At 42.0% G+C, this 15,112-nt stretch overlaps 1 protein-coding gene across 1 annotated transcript; it reads left to right on the plus strand.

Moving 5' to 3' along the window:
• Positions 1-3,959: 3,959 nt before the first annotated feature.
• Positions 3,960-14,718, plus strand: ABAT (4-aminobutyrate aminotransferase; the record flags this gene model as incomplete). The annotated part of the gene is made up of 10 exons (XM_009578128.1): positions 3,960-4,040; positions 4,555-4,647; positions 5,034-5,096; positions 6,803-6,866; positions 7,575-7,723; positions 9,236-9,373; positions 10,672-10,839; positions 11,696-11,842; positions 12,870-12,981; positions 14,296-14,718. Coding segments are annotated over 10 exons (1,137 nt in total), but the record flags the coding sequence as incomplete, so codon positions are not given.
• Between the last annotated feature and the right edge of the window lie 394 nt (positions 14,719-15,112).

The raw sequence follows: 15,112 nt of genomic DNA on the forward strand, positions 1-15,112 counted from the left end.
AGGGTAGTGGCTGGTTCCCATCTCCTAAGCCCTAAGTTGACTAAACCACTGATATGTCCTTGAAAAATTAAAATCATTAGACTAGAGCAACAGGATTATTTCAAAACAAAATAACTGTTTCTTAAATAAAGTATCTTCCTGTTTTCCCTAACAGTATACTGATAGTGATTGGAAATAACCTGGATTAAATTACAGAAGCTGTTGAAATGAACTTACATTCTATTTCAAGCTTCATTTTTTCACTGCTTGGACAGAAGTTTGGGATTCTATAATGATTTTGTGCAGTTTTTTAAACTGTAAGTTTTTTTGGCACGGTAGCTTATGTATATAGTACATGGATAAACTGAGCTCACTGGCTTTTGACTGCACATCAGTAGATCCTTGTTGCTTGTACTGACTTTAGTGATTGAGCCCCTGGTTCTGCAAACCACTAACGAGTGTCCACGCTGCCTGCAAGGGCATAGCTCAAGCGTGGGCCAGTTCCCTCTCATACCTGCATTTCCCTTCCTAAAAAGCTTGCTGGCTTACTCCAGCAGAGTGTACATCCTGAGCCAGCATGTCAAAGAAGTGCAGACATTTGAGTTCCCTGGGCTGATTTGCTTTATGGAGTTCTCATTTCTTTAGGATGAGAAATTCTGCCTTCCCCAGAACTAAAATACATCGAGTTTTTAAAAAAACACTGGAGCTAGAAATGCTGGAGTTATCAAAGGCAGATCCAGGTATCACAAAAGCATTAGTATTTCTAAATACTTATATTAACTTGTAAAAATTATTCTGAGGAGATAACAATACCTTCATTATAACGGCAGCAGTAGGCAAAGTCAGATTTTAAAAACAAACCAACAAACAAAACCCCCAAGAAACCCCAAAGCCAACAAAAAACCAAAACCAAAAAACCCTATTGTCTGGTGGCAGTTGCTAATTCGTCCACTGGAAAAGGGAGGTTAAGAGGCTGCCAGCTAGAAGCCTGCAGTAAAAGGAACTGCTTCCGAAGTCCAAAATGAATGGTGCAACCAGGCCCCCCCACTCCCACATATAAGCGTCAAAGATGTTATTGGTACCCTGTTCCAATTTCTGAAACCTGCACTAATTCAGTGGAGAGGGTGGCACTAAACCTGTTAGTCTGCGCCTGACTGCGCACTTAGGATTTCTGGCAGGCTTTAGCCTGGGCACAGTGCAGGCGGGATGTCAGTTTTGCAGTGCCAAGGCCAGAGAGCTGTGAAGAGCCAGAACTTGTGCGAACCTCGCTGCAGGCAGGAGCGCGTGCTGGGGTCTGACTGCAGACAAAGTGCCAGCTTCATTGTGAAAGTACTTTTTCTGAGTAACACACACTGAGGTAGGGCCCTTGTTTAATGTCAATGATGGGATCGGTGTTTTCCTGTAGGGATTTTTGGTTTGGTTTGTTTGTAATGCTCCATGTACCCTCTTTATAGCCAGCTATGAAGAACAGAATACGCATCCGTTCATTTGAGACCGCAGCAGCTTGATGTCAATGTTCTGTTTTTCTCAGTACTGAGTATCTCATTAAAAACAAAAGAAAAATACACCTTTCTGCTTAATGGCAAATGTTGTCAATTGACTGTGACAGCCCATAATCAAATCCACAACAAATTTATGGTCTCGTGTCTCTAACTTTATATGAAAATGTGCTTCTAAACTGAGATAAAAAGTCAAGTAAGATTTCTCATACGTACTAAAAAACTTTGTGTTAATCTGTCAGTAACACACTGCTTAGTTTTTTGGGGTTTTTTTAAGCTTGAGTCTGTTAAAACAAACATTGTTTTGGAAGTAACACACTAGTAGAAGTTACAAAGTCCTAGCTTATACTCTGTTATATCTTGTGTGATACTTGTTTTTTCCTAAGAATTCTGATGAAGTGTTCTTACACGTACAGTGTGACCACTCACACCTCTTGCTGTGGTCCACACATCTGAATAAATGAGTACTTGTATCGAGGAAAAAGATTGAAGGATGCTGATAAATGTGCAAGCTTGGGTTGCACTGAAAATGCAGTCCATCCCCTCTGGAGACCCATAAAGACTTAAGTCATCGAAGCTCAGCCTTTAATTTCTACGATGACTTGTTATAACAACAACACGAAAAACAACAAATGAACAAAAAAAAAGGGTAAATAATGCTGCTTTGCAGTTGGCAAATTTATTCAGCTTGTCCTTTTCTCAGCAGATTTAATTTAAAATAAAAAGTAGCACACATTGTGAATCAAATAAGATTACCTACAAAGACTAAGAGCAATGATGACTCAATTTTAATCCGTGACACTTAATTTAAATTGATTGCATAAACATGACAAATTCATCTCCATTAGTGGACTGGGGAGACTGAGGGGGTTTTCCAGAGCCGCTCTTTAGAAACACCTGTGTGGGCAGCAGGCTCAGCATTCCCACCAGCTGCTGTTCCCTGACACCGAAATTACCTTTCTCAAAGGTGTGAGTCCTGATGAGGCCAGTTTGTAGGACCAAAGGGACAATTCAAGCTGGAAGGGACCTCGGGGTCTTTTGCCCAACCTCCTGCTTAGAGGGTCGGCTGTGAGATCAGACCGGGTTGCTCAGGGCTTTGTCTGGCATCTTGAAAACCTCCAAGGAGGCAGACTGCACAGCCTCTTTGGGCAGTCTTTTCCACTGCTTTACTGTTCTCTTGGTGAAAAACCTTTTCCTTATACCCACATCAGTACCTCTCGTGTTTTGATTTATGCCCATTGCTTCTCATCTTCCCATTGAAAAGCCTGGAACCTGGCTCCGTCTTCTCAGTAACCTCCACATAGGCAGGGGAAGGCTGCGTTCCTGTAGTCACTCCTGTGATTGCCAAGGCTCTTGCAGCAGCACAGATTCAGTTCTGCTGACAGACAGGGAGAGGGAATGGTTAGAGAAAAGAATTCTGGGAAGCAGACATGAGTTCAACCAGGTAGTTTCCCGGTAGGCTGTGGAATACCACTGTTAGGAGAGATCGCATCCATGAAGACTATTTCAGCATAAATGTCTCCTGGTCCATGTCAGACCTCCATCAGGAAATGGAAAGGAGAAAACTGGGAAGCTAGAAATCTGCTGTTGTAATGCACAATAAAGAACGTACCTGTAATTCAGGCTGAGGCACTGAGAAGGGTGACTGTGCAAACTGAAGGCTCTAAAACAGAAAATATTTACCTGCAAATCAGCAGCCTTCATGAGAACAGTACACAGTTGAAAAGGAATTTCACCAACATGTCTGGATATATCATGGTCAATGTTCTTGAGCTTGATTAAACGTGTGTTGCTGCGTAGTGAGGTAGTAACACACAGGGTAGCTTCTCACCGATCTCCTCACTGCACTGCCCGTTACTGGACATGTCAGAGGAGTCTAGAAGGGACACAGCATGCCTGTGTGCACAAATTTTTTGTCAGGAATCTATGTTACTGGAGTGTTGCGTTGCTGATCCTTGCATGTGTGTTTCTTTCTCAGATGTAGCCCCTATCCTTTAAGTTCACCTTTGTCTTGTTCCCCCCAATCCCATTGTAATAGTATCTGGAGGATGTTTATAACCACAGTGTTGTGAAATGGTCTGTCTTGAAGCTCAGTAAGGAAGAACGTGCTGCTGTCCTAATTGAATTTAGATTTAGCTACTCAAACTGAAGGCAAGTAATTAAGATTTTAAAGTGTATTTCCTGTGTATAAGGAAAATGGAGATAGAGCAACTAAAACGGCAATATTGAAGAGGAAATGTCAGTATCGGTTAGCATGCACCTTTTCTAAGGTGTCCTGCAAGAATAAAGTATTAAGGATTAGACAGAAAAACATATTCTAAGACATGAATATAATTCCCTAGTTTTAAAACTCCTTGTGCCATGGCTACAAATTTCTGGCTGGTATTTGTAATTAGAATAAAATGTAACTGCCTTGATACCAACATGGTATTTTTCATGTGATAGTGAAACCTAACAATTTCTCTTCCTTTGTCTTTGTAGAGCACTTTTATCAACAGACCTGCCCTAGGGATTTTACCTCCAGAGAACTTTGCGGAAAGACTGAAGGAATCTTTGTTATCAGTAAGTTTGAGATAGCAGTGATGAGTTACCATGTTCTGTGTTTAGGGACACGGGCATATCAAGGGATGTTACGGATTTTAATAAGGAACATTACAGGTTAGCTGACTGTCCACCTGCCTTCCCACTGCAAGTAATGAGATCAAACCTTTCTCCCTGACTTGACAGCTGAATGTGAGAGGGTGACATGTCTGCTCTGCACAGATACTGCCTCTTTCATTCTGGATTCAAGAACTGATGAGAAAACACATTTTCACTAACTTCTGTTCACTGTGCTTTCATAAGAGACAGTGGAATAAGTGGCTTCTGTTTGTCTTGATTTAAATTTGACGATCCTTGGGACGGAAACTGAGTTGAGCCCTCTCAGCTGCAGTTGAAATTGGCTTTCCTCATCCTAGGCACGGTTGGTCTCCCATTATACTGAAGCTCATGATGTTAAGGACTGATCATTATTATCATCACTGTGCACTATACTTGTGCTTAATATTTTGGAGTAATTTTCTGTCTCCATTGACAGGTGGCTCCTAAGGGCCTGCCACAGGTGATCACCATGTCTTGCGGATCCTGCTCTAATGAAAATGCCTTTAAAGCAATATTTATGTGGTACAGAGTGAGTAAAATATTAAGATGGTTTTTGTAGGTTTAGAGGTAGAAATGAGTATTTACTTATCATCAGAACTGTTACTGTAAAACAAAGTAAGGCTTGGAGGTTGTCTTTTTCATGATGTTATTTATATTCAACCTAGTATAAAATCTTTATTAAAAAGTCTTCATCTAAGCTTTCACTTTATATTGGCACAACTTTAGAAATTGTAAAGAAAAGGAAATAAAGAAAATGTGGATAGCAGTCAGTATGTAAGAGCCACAGTCAGTGTCTTCATTGGCTCTAGCTGGGAATACCAGCATTACTAATTTGTGGTTCAGCCATAAATGCATTGGTTACAACTATGGGAAAACTATCTGTTGGGTTGATTTGTTTGGGTTTTTTTTTTCCAGAACAAGGAGAGGGGCCATAATAATGTCACCAAAGAGGAACTGGAATCTTGCATGATTAACCAGGTAACATTCGTTCTTTACCACCCCTCCAGATGTACCATTGGCTTGGGTTTATAAGGGAAGATTGGGAGGAAAAATTTGGTTTACTATCTCTGAAGTGGAATCTCGGTTTTGTAAATTTACGAAGTGGTGAAATACAAACTGCTCCCAACAAATATGAAAACCTGCTGCTTGTATTCTTTTGCATCCTTGAATCTTGGGAAGATCTCCCTGTTTTCATGACACATCATTTGCTAGAGGGGGGCCCACATGATGGATGGGTCCACAGAGAGCATTAATACATGGAAAAGTTTACAAATAATAACAGCTGACCTTCTAATTTTTTTCAGAAGTTCTGATTTTATAGCTTAAAACCGATCAAGGGGTTGGTTAAAATTTGACTGACTAAATGTTAACAACAGGCAGGATGAGGAAATTGAGATGCAGCTGATAAACCTCTGAAGCCCTGCTCACCTTCAACCGAGGTTGTCTTGCTCTTGCCAGTCACAAATCTTGACTTGCAACAATAGCAAAAAACAGAGTATTTAATCTCTTCTTCGAGATAAACATGTTAGAAATTAATAACCTGCTGGTCCCAACCTGATCTTTAGCACTTCTGTAGTGACAAGCATTCAATTAATTCACAGGGGATTAGGGAACTTACTTGGCTTAAAAATGACGAGGGTTCTTATAGGGGGGTTTTGTTCTGTTTTGTTTGTCTTCAGAATTATTTTTTAAGTTCTCTGATGTTGCTTACAGCATGGTCAGAGAGATGGCTGTGCCAATACAAATAAGAGGATGGCACATCATGACCTGAAGGAGCAGGAATTTTATAAGATGACCAAAGACTTGTAAAACTAATGATCACTTTTTGTTTAGCTATCTAAACATTAGGATTCCTCTTTGAGCTAATTGTCTGAGTTCTCTTTACAGTTGGGGGAGGGGATAGATTTGAGAGGGCAACTCCAGTCCCCCTTTTGGGGGGGATCCTCCAGAATCCAGTTACAAATATTGGAGCCTTGACCCTGTAGCTGAGTGTGGGGTACAAGACTAAAGGTGTAAACGGAGTGTGTAAGTGGCGACAGTCCTCTCACTTGCAGGATAAGAGAGAGGCACAAAGAAAGAGAATTCGTAGTTTTAGAGGGGGTGGGGGGGTTAGCCCAAGTATATCCTTTTATTAAATTCCAGTAGTATACAGTTTGCATGTTTTTCGTCATGGCTCCTTCTCATTCTTGGTACAGCGAGTCATCAGGAAGGCACGGGGCAGCTGGCACGAGGCAGCCCTGGCCTCTTTGCGGAACCCCCGAGGCCATCCCTGGGCTCGGCCACCCCGGACACACGTGCTCATAGTTTGTACAAAAAGGGGCTTTTTTGTTCAGCCTTTCTGTGAGCTCGTGTGTGAAGTGATATTATGATAACAGTATAAATTGCCAAGTATTCATTAGTATTAATGATGTATTTTAGGAGGTCAGTGCAGGTCCCCCTACATTTTAGGGGACGACCAACGTGCTTGTTTAACTGGGTAAATATAACAATTTGCGGTGCCTGATGGTTGAAGAGGAAAACGCTCAGCATGCTGCGAGAGGCAGCAGCTTGGACCCAGCCATCCCATCGTGCTCTGGCCGTGGGCTCGTGTCTGGGTTGCGTCAGGCGCCCGCAGCTGCGCGGCGGCAGGGCCACCTGCCCGCAGCACCGCACGCTGACTGCCCGCCTGTCTGCTCTGCTTGCAGCCCCCCGGCTGCCCCGACTACGCCATGCTCTCCTTCATGGGCGGCTTCCACGGAAGGACCCTGGGTAAGCAAAGCGCTGCTGGCAACACCTCCCTTTCCCTTCCCTCCTCCCAGCCGCTGCCGTAAGCTGTCATCTCACTGTAGTTTCTGAAGTGTTTTCTTCCTTAGACACATAGTACCAGTGGAGAAGCTGTACGTTTGTGGAAGGTTTGCCTTGGAAGCCCCACCAGTACTGAAACAGAATATTTGAGTGACAGTGGAAATTAATTTTATATTTTTTGAAAATTTATTTTCAGAGGCTCTCTTATTTTCATTCTGAATCCAAGGTTTCCCGTCTATACTAGTAAAAATCTAACTCCTGGGGTAAAATCACCACAATATACAAACGAGATGTCACTCATTTTTACCATGTTATATCGGCTCAATCCCTGTTCTAAACATGTTACCCAAGAGTGCTGTAATTCTGAGCTTTGCGAGCAGTTGTCTCTGGACAGGTGAAGCCCATCTCGTCTGAGCAACCTGTTCAGATCGACAGAGGTTATCCTGTTCTTCTGGAACAGTGCCTGTGGAAACTGATGCTTAAAAGCTAGAGAAATCCACTTAAGCTTGACTAAATCCAATTACCCAGTATTTCAGAAAATAAAGTAGAAAGATAGAGCAGTTAAGAGAATTCTACAGTCCTGGTGTCAGGCAATTTTTCACCTCTTGGTAACTTTTTTCCTGTATTGTTCCTAGACAGGTGTTATTTTAATTTTTGCTTTTCTGAGTTTAGGTTGCTTAGCTACAACTCACTCTAAAGCAATTCACAAATTGGACATTCCATCCCTGGACTGGCCTATTGCTCCATTTCCAAGGCTAAAGTATCCTCTGGAAGACTTTGTGAAGGAGAACCAACAGGAAGAAGCCCGTTGTTTAGAGGAGGTAAAAAATTCAATTTGTTTTGAAATAATGAATAGTGTTAGTAGGATTAGCTGCTTTTCACGAAAAGAATGTTTTCAGGGATTGGAACAGCATGTGATTAAAACAGCATTCACTGTTGTTTACGGTCAGAAGTTTGTCCCTGCCTTTCAGAAGAACAGCCAACTTACTGTGAATTAGAGGTCTACATGAATCATACCAAAGTGAAATTTCACATGCAGGAGAAATTTGTTATATCACAGTGAACTTGTCTGCCAGATGTTGCAAAGGGACATGGACTAAGAGAGAGCACAGGTGCATAATCCTCTGCAAAGAGGTTTTTCAGCTTTTCTGTGGTAGCCTTCTGGCATAAAGCTCTGATCCTGCCTGTGGCTGCAGGGAGTGACTGGGCAGGGACTCTGTGCCTTCCCTAGCCCAGGAGAAAGGAAAGGTGGGCAGAACAGAGTCTAAGGGAGGCAAACTCTCTCCAGGTACCAGAACCATGGGGTTCCCTGTTGGGCTGACTGGGATCCAGGATCTGTCACTTGCCAGGTCTCAGTCTTGAGTGCCGGTGGGGGGAGCAAGGCGTAGTGTGCCCTGCGACTGGAACCGAAATAGTGCGCGATCTGGAGCACCGTAACCGACTACAGAGGAGTGGGCCGTGGGGTGCCGAAGGGACACAGCAGCCTCTGGATGGCTCTGCAGACTGGATCGAAGAGACTTCTTATTCAAACCTGCCTAACTTCAGAGAAAACAGAAAGCATAGCAAATTGCTTCCCTGTGTTTGCTCCACAATAACTTTGGGGGGGGTGATGCAAAAAATCAATCCACAGACTTGAAGCTGTTATTTTAAAAAAACAAAATAAAAAGCCAAACACTTTCTTTGAAAGTCTGCGAATTGGCTTACTGGGACCCTTTGGAAATGATTGCTTTATACAGCCTACAGAGGTTGTGGGCCCTGAAAGCCGGAAGTGGTATTTCAAGTACAAATGACTCTACTAATTGCAGCAACTAGCACTACAAGGTTAATTAAAATTTCTTTGTAAGCCCTTTATCAGCAACAGGATTTCTGCACTATTTCATCTGATTAATTTTAAAGTATCTGAAGTGGGTGACTAGAAAAAGCAAATTTACCAGATTACTTTCTTTAATACATTAGCCGAGTTTTGTTTTCTGATGCAAAATCTGTTTTCTTCTATATTGCTTAGGTGGAATGACAGCAATGGCATAGCAAGCTACAGTGGTTTCCACCATACTTTCAGCTGAAATTTGCTAGAGCTTTCACACCATTGTAGATAAATGTGCGACTAGTTACAATGTGTTTAGGATACGATTTAGACTTAAGCATTATTCACGAACAAGAGGGCAGTGTTAAATCCTGGAGGAATTACCTGTTAATTCCTTGCACTTCCTGACATCTTTATAGCTGGGAATGTCTACGAAAAGTTGAAGTTCTGTTGCTGAGATTTAATCTTTCTGGGAGGAAATGTGCCAATGTCCTGAAAGAAGAATGTACCATAAACGTTTGATTTACAGGTGGAAGACCTGATTGTAAAGTACAGGAAAAAGAAGAAGATTGTGGCTGGGATCATTATAGAACCAATACAGTCAGAGGGTGGGGACAATCATGCTTCAGATGACTTCTTCAGGAAGCTACGGGATATTGCCAGAAAGGTAATCAAATATTTTGCTGTTCACTCAGTGATAGCTAAACCTGCAAATCCTTGTTGTCTCCAGAGGCCTTCCCCCCCACCCCCCCGCAGGCACTCTGAGAGCTCCACAGGCCTCAGCAGCAGTTGGGGTAGTTATGTACCTGTGTTCAGATACAAGCAACCCCTTGTCAGCACGGTATTTTCTCTTCCATTTGATGCACATCTGGTGGTTTCCTCAGTCCAATAAATTTTCTTCTAATGTCTATGTGAGAGAGAAATTACTCTGATTCATTAACTATGGATTTCGCAGTAGTGTTCTTTAAATGATAATGCCCATTTGTTGAGGGGGTTCAAACAATTTCAGAAGAGGCAGGTTTGGAAAAGGGTAATTTTTTGTTGACATACTTGTTTTTAATTGAAAAAAAAAAAAGGTGAAACACAAATTGAGTCCAACCATAAGTGCTGATGTTCCAATAAAACAATGAAAAGGACGTATGTCTTGATACTTGGAATGTGAAGTTACGTGTTTGGAAGTGATGACTCTCAGTAAGACCTACTCCATGCTTTTTTCACCATCAAAACATTTGTGTGCTTACAGAGAGGAGCATAGGTGACATTTGGAAAATTCTGTTCTGCCATGAGAAAAAGCAGCTTTTCCCACTGTTAACAGCTGCTCATGCAAGGGTGATATAGTAAATAACGAAATGAAAAGGTTTGCCTTGTCTAAAACGAGATGCTGCCAAAAGTACTTACCAATTGTTTTTAACTACAATATTGTGATACAGCTGTCCCAAAGTTTCAACAAAGTAGTCCTTTGCATGAAAAAACCATGTTGCCAGCTAAAATGAGTAGCTCTTTCAGCAGACTCATCTGAAAAGGCAGCTCGTCCAGGATCATTTTAGGCCCCTAGACTGAACAGATCATGCTGCTGGTATTGCCTTTATGCCACAAATGCCTGACTCAGATTGGAGGCAGAGACTTCTTATTTAAAACAAACAAAACTCCTAAAAATGACGTTCTGCTTCCCTCAGAGGCTTTGAAAATGCCACCCAGACTCCTCCCAGATGTTTTCAGATCTCCTCTAGAAATGTTCAAGACCATACAAAATTTACATGTGCTTTGTTTGTGAATTTCGGTAGAATATATGTTTCTAGTGCCTTTCTGAAAAAATAGCTGAATTTTTAACTGTGAAATCTAATGCACAGTGAGTGGCATTGGTATGGGGGGGATGTTGCATGTAATTGGCTGTTCACTAAGGGAGATATTTTTGTTTTGGAAATGCGGACTCATGTTCCCTGCTCTTTCCATCTGTCTCTGCAGCATGGTTGTGCGTTCTTGGTGGATGAGGTGCAGACAGGAGGTGGCTGCACAGGAAAATTTTGGGCACATGAACATTGGGGCCTGGATGACCCAGCTGATGTGGTAACATTCAGTAAGAAGATGATGACAGGAGGATTTTTCCACAAAGAGGAGTTCAGGCCAAATGCTGTAAGATTTTCAGTGGTGGCCCATTCATGAGTAACTGTCCATGGAAGAGACAAGCTTTCCTTCAGTAATGCAGGTTCAGCTAGATGGAGCTGCTATTTCATAGATACTTGCTTTGTGCTTACACAAAAGTTGTTGTCACTTCTTCACTTTTATTCCAGTTGCTGTCAGTCATGGTGGGAAGGAGGTGGGGAACTGGGTTTAGCCTAATGAACTAACCTTCAGTACAAAATCCAACCACAAACTGACACCTTTTTCCAGAGGGCAACTTGGTGTCTTCAGAGCTTGTATGTCAGCATTACAAATTCTGTCAGCAAGATTTCTTCTTTGACTTTATGACGTTAGATGTAATAAATGAAAAAAAAATTAAGGGGGAGAACATAAAACTTGAATGTAAAAGCCGAATAGATGATGCTGATTTCTGTGTCATCTATAGCCATGTTTCAATGAGATGTCAGAGCAGCAAGACAGAATGCACTAAATTTGTAGCATGAAGTAGTTGCCCTTTGTTTCTGTTCATTTCTTCTTTGACTTTATGACGTTAGATGTAATAAATGAAAAAAAAATTAAGGGGGAGAACATAAAACTTGAATGTAAAAGCCGAATAGATGATGCTGATTTCTGTGTCATCTATAGCCATGTTTCAATGAGATGTCAGAGCAGCAAGACAGAATGCACTAAATTTGTAGCATGAAGTAGTTGCCCTTTGTTTCTGTTCAAAACAAGGGGGTTGGTGAGATTAGTGCATGCTTTTTCATACTCCAGATGTTTGCATTACCAGTTTGATGGCTTGCTTTTCTTTATTATAGTGATTTGCCTGTTAACATGTTCCACAACTCTCTTTCCACCCTTCCCCAAGCCCTATCGGATTTTTAATACCTGGCTTGGAGATCCATCCAAGAACCTTATGCTTGCTGAAGTCATTAAGGTTATTAAAAGAGAAGACCTTCTAAACAATGCAACCCACGCCGGGAAAGCACTACTGACTGGGCTGCTGGATTTACAGGTAAATGTCTGGAAGGATTATAGATAAGGAGGAGACATTTGCTGATCAGGTAGTATCAGACCTAATCCAGTTTAAACACTTGGACTGAGGAACTCCAGCTGAGGACTAGACCATAATCATAACTTGCTGGTTTAGGTACTTCAATGCAAGTCTGAATAACTGTGTCCCATTTTGAACTGAAGTAAACTTTCTTTTACTGACGTAAGGATGCTGGGTTTATGTAGCTTAATCCAAAATAGAGGGTGACCCCCAAAATATCTGAAGGTATGAATTGCAGCTAGTTAAATTATTTTGCTAGAAGTCTCTGTTATCACAAGCAGCTAGCATTTCATTGTCCCAGAAGTTCTTTTTAAAGGAAAGCACTTTTTGTTACAATTCTGTTGGGCTGTTGAAACAAGGAAATTGTAGCTTTCCCTCACTTGACTAAGAGAAATTCATCACAGCTTCAACTATGGAGCCCCACAGGAGAAGAAAAATCAGCCAGGCATTCAGAATACAACTAGTACTATCCAAAAAAGGTTACTCTTATAAAAGATGAGGATTGTAACTGATAGTACGTGAAGCAGATAATACTAGCAAGTGTCTTAGTGCAGCATAAGAATGAGCTGGTTTCTAGCCCCATTCCAGATTACTTATGCTCGGGTTTTCCTGTAGTGCATTTTAGATGCAAGGTGCTTTACGCTCGCTTCGGGAGGCTCCAAGTAAGATTTTGCTTGACCCAGCTCAGGGCTGCAAACTCATTCTCACTGCCTGCTCAGATGTTTGCTTTGTGAGGAGGGAGCCTGCCTGCTGTTGGGCTCTGCACGCTATGGCTATTGAGACCATTGTCAGAAAGGGGTGAACAGGACACGAGGTGCAATAGACACGAGGTTATCAGAGAAATCCAGCCCGTGCAATAGCTCTGCTCCACCAGAAGGGAGGGAAGCAGCAGGGTTTCCATGTGGCAGAATGCCTGGCAGAGCAGAGCTTGCCACCAGGTGCCCTCTGTTGCAGTAGCTCATGCATACTTCCTTACCTCTCTTTGCAGGCTCGTTACCCTCATCTTATCAGCAGAGTGAGAGGAAGAGGAACATTCTGTTCGTTTGACACTCCAAACGATGCAACTAGAAACAAGTTAATTACAATAGCCAGAAACAAAGGTAAGAAAGTTTGTGTGTGGATTAGCTTCAAATGACAAACAGTAGCATAGGTAATGCTTTAGATTTTCCTTATTCATATGGTATATGTGTACTACAAAATCAGAGGACAGAAGTGAAATTATGAACAAAGCTGTATTTAGACCTTTCTGGAAATACTTGTATTTTCAGAGACATCAGACCAGTCCATTGCATGGTGTGTACATTTACCTTTCTCTATAGGTCCAACGTTGGAAATCTTACTGGAAGAGAGCTATGTAGGGCATGAGTTTTTGTGACATCACTTTCATATTCCTCTGCAGTGACCTTAGGTGCACCTAGGCATAGCTTACGTCTAGAAACAGATCAGGAAAATTAGAAGAAAGTTTATGTAACTGTCACTCGGGAAAACACAGGGAGAAAAACTATTAATTTTATGGAATACCTAATAATGAAATATGATGAGTTGCCTAAAATAGGCACAGATCTACAACTACATCCCTCTTTTAGCACAGAACTCTTACCCAGCTGTAGACAAGCCCAGGTATCAGGAGGGGAACCTCGTGATCTGAAGCCTGACATTCTCTCTGAATTTAACTGTGTGGGGGCCCTGCGTTTGCTGCTGTCAGTTTTTGCTGTCACTCATCTCTCTTGAAAGCAGCAGGCATGATGCATCTAAACTATTGTGAAACCAAAATTTTAGAATGTAAAAGACACTGATGTTTTTTTGTTCTTGGAAACTAAGCCAGCAGGGAGAGAAGGCAAGTGGTTTGTTTTATGGTAAACCAAGGCTATGCTTAGAGGCAAGGTAAGCTCAGCTCAATGGTACAGATTTTCATTGCCCACAAACATTTCAAAGAATTAATTGATTTTGGGGTAAAAAAAATACCATGCATTTAAAGTACTGCAGGAAGAAGTTTGCCAGCACTGAGATATTTTAACTTTTTGTAATTAAAAACGAAGTAATTGCAAAGAAACCTACTGTGTCTTGCTCTGGCGTTGAGGTACTTAACCAGTAGAGTATTGCAGCTTTGAAGTCTCAGATGCTGTCCGAGCTCTGCGCTGGATGGAGTCTTACCACTGATGTTGGGATTAGTCCCAACATTCCAAGTGTTTTACAGAACAGCTACAGGCACCCACAGTGTTCTTCTGAGCTGCTGTGATGCTTGAGGCCCCTTGCACCACTGACTACGTGCTGTATCGTTGTGTGGTTAGCAGTGATTTGGGGAGCTTCTGTTGACCCTCCACAGTGAGGTGAACCTCATTCGGGGACCTGCATTTTCTGGGTGTTTGGCAAAGATGGAAATGACTAGAGGACCTCTTCTGTTCTCATTTTAGGTGTTGTGCTGGGAGGCTGTGGCGACAGATCGATTCGTTTTCGTCCAACATTGATCTTTAAGGATCATCATGCGCACCTCTTTCTGAACATTTTCAGTGACATCTTAGCAAACTTCAAGTAAAAAGCAGTTCCCTCGCACTGAACAGCTGACTATGAAATTAGTTTGCATTAATTCATCTCTTCTGTACTTACAAGATAAGTGTAAAGTCATAAACTAAGGTTTGTGTTCTGTCTGTAATCCCACCCAAGGCAAGCTGCTCCATGCAAACTCGACCCAGGCACAGCATTGGTACTGGTCACCAGCAGGTACGTGCAGCTGTCCCACACTGTGCATTTGTAGAAGCTGTGGCCCTCCATCTTCTGGCCTGGGTCATATTAATTGCAGAGTCCTCTCTACATTCATGGCCCTGACTATTTGATAGTCTGAATATGACCTGGTACAGTCCGTTTTCACGGGTAATCCCAGAAGCAGCAACAAGTATGGCGTAACACTTAAAGCCACGTGCCTGCCATACAGAAAGTGCCATTCTCTAATGGTAGCTGGAATAAAATAGGTGTTTCAAGGAAAGCTCTGCTTTCCACCACTGCCAAGTACAGTATTTTACAGAATAATTTCCAGCTTTATTCCCCTGAATACAGACATTTGCCACACCAACTGCATCAGGATGCCATCAGCTACTCTATGCCCAGCCTGCACATGCTGCTTCCGAGGCACTAATGCACTCAGCCACGTGTGCAGTGCTGTAAGGGGAACTGAAGTACTTGTACTTTTTTTTCCTCATTCTGGATTTTAAAACTTTTGATTTCTCTTCCAAT

Source organism: Fulmarus glacialis, unplaced genomic scaffold (genome assembly GCF_000690835.1).
Source record: "Fulmarus glacialis isolate BGI_N327 unplaced genomic scaffold, ASM69083v1 scaffold46935, whole genome shotgun sequence".
In the NCBI taxonomy this organism is placed as follows: Eukaryota; Metazoa; Chordata; class Aves; order Procellariiformes; family Procellariidae; genus Fulmarus; species Fulmarus glacialis.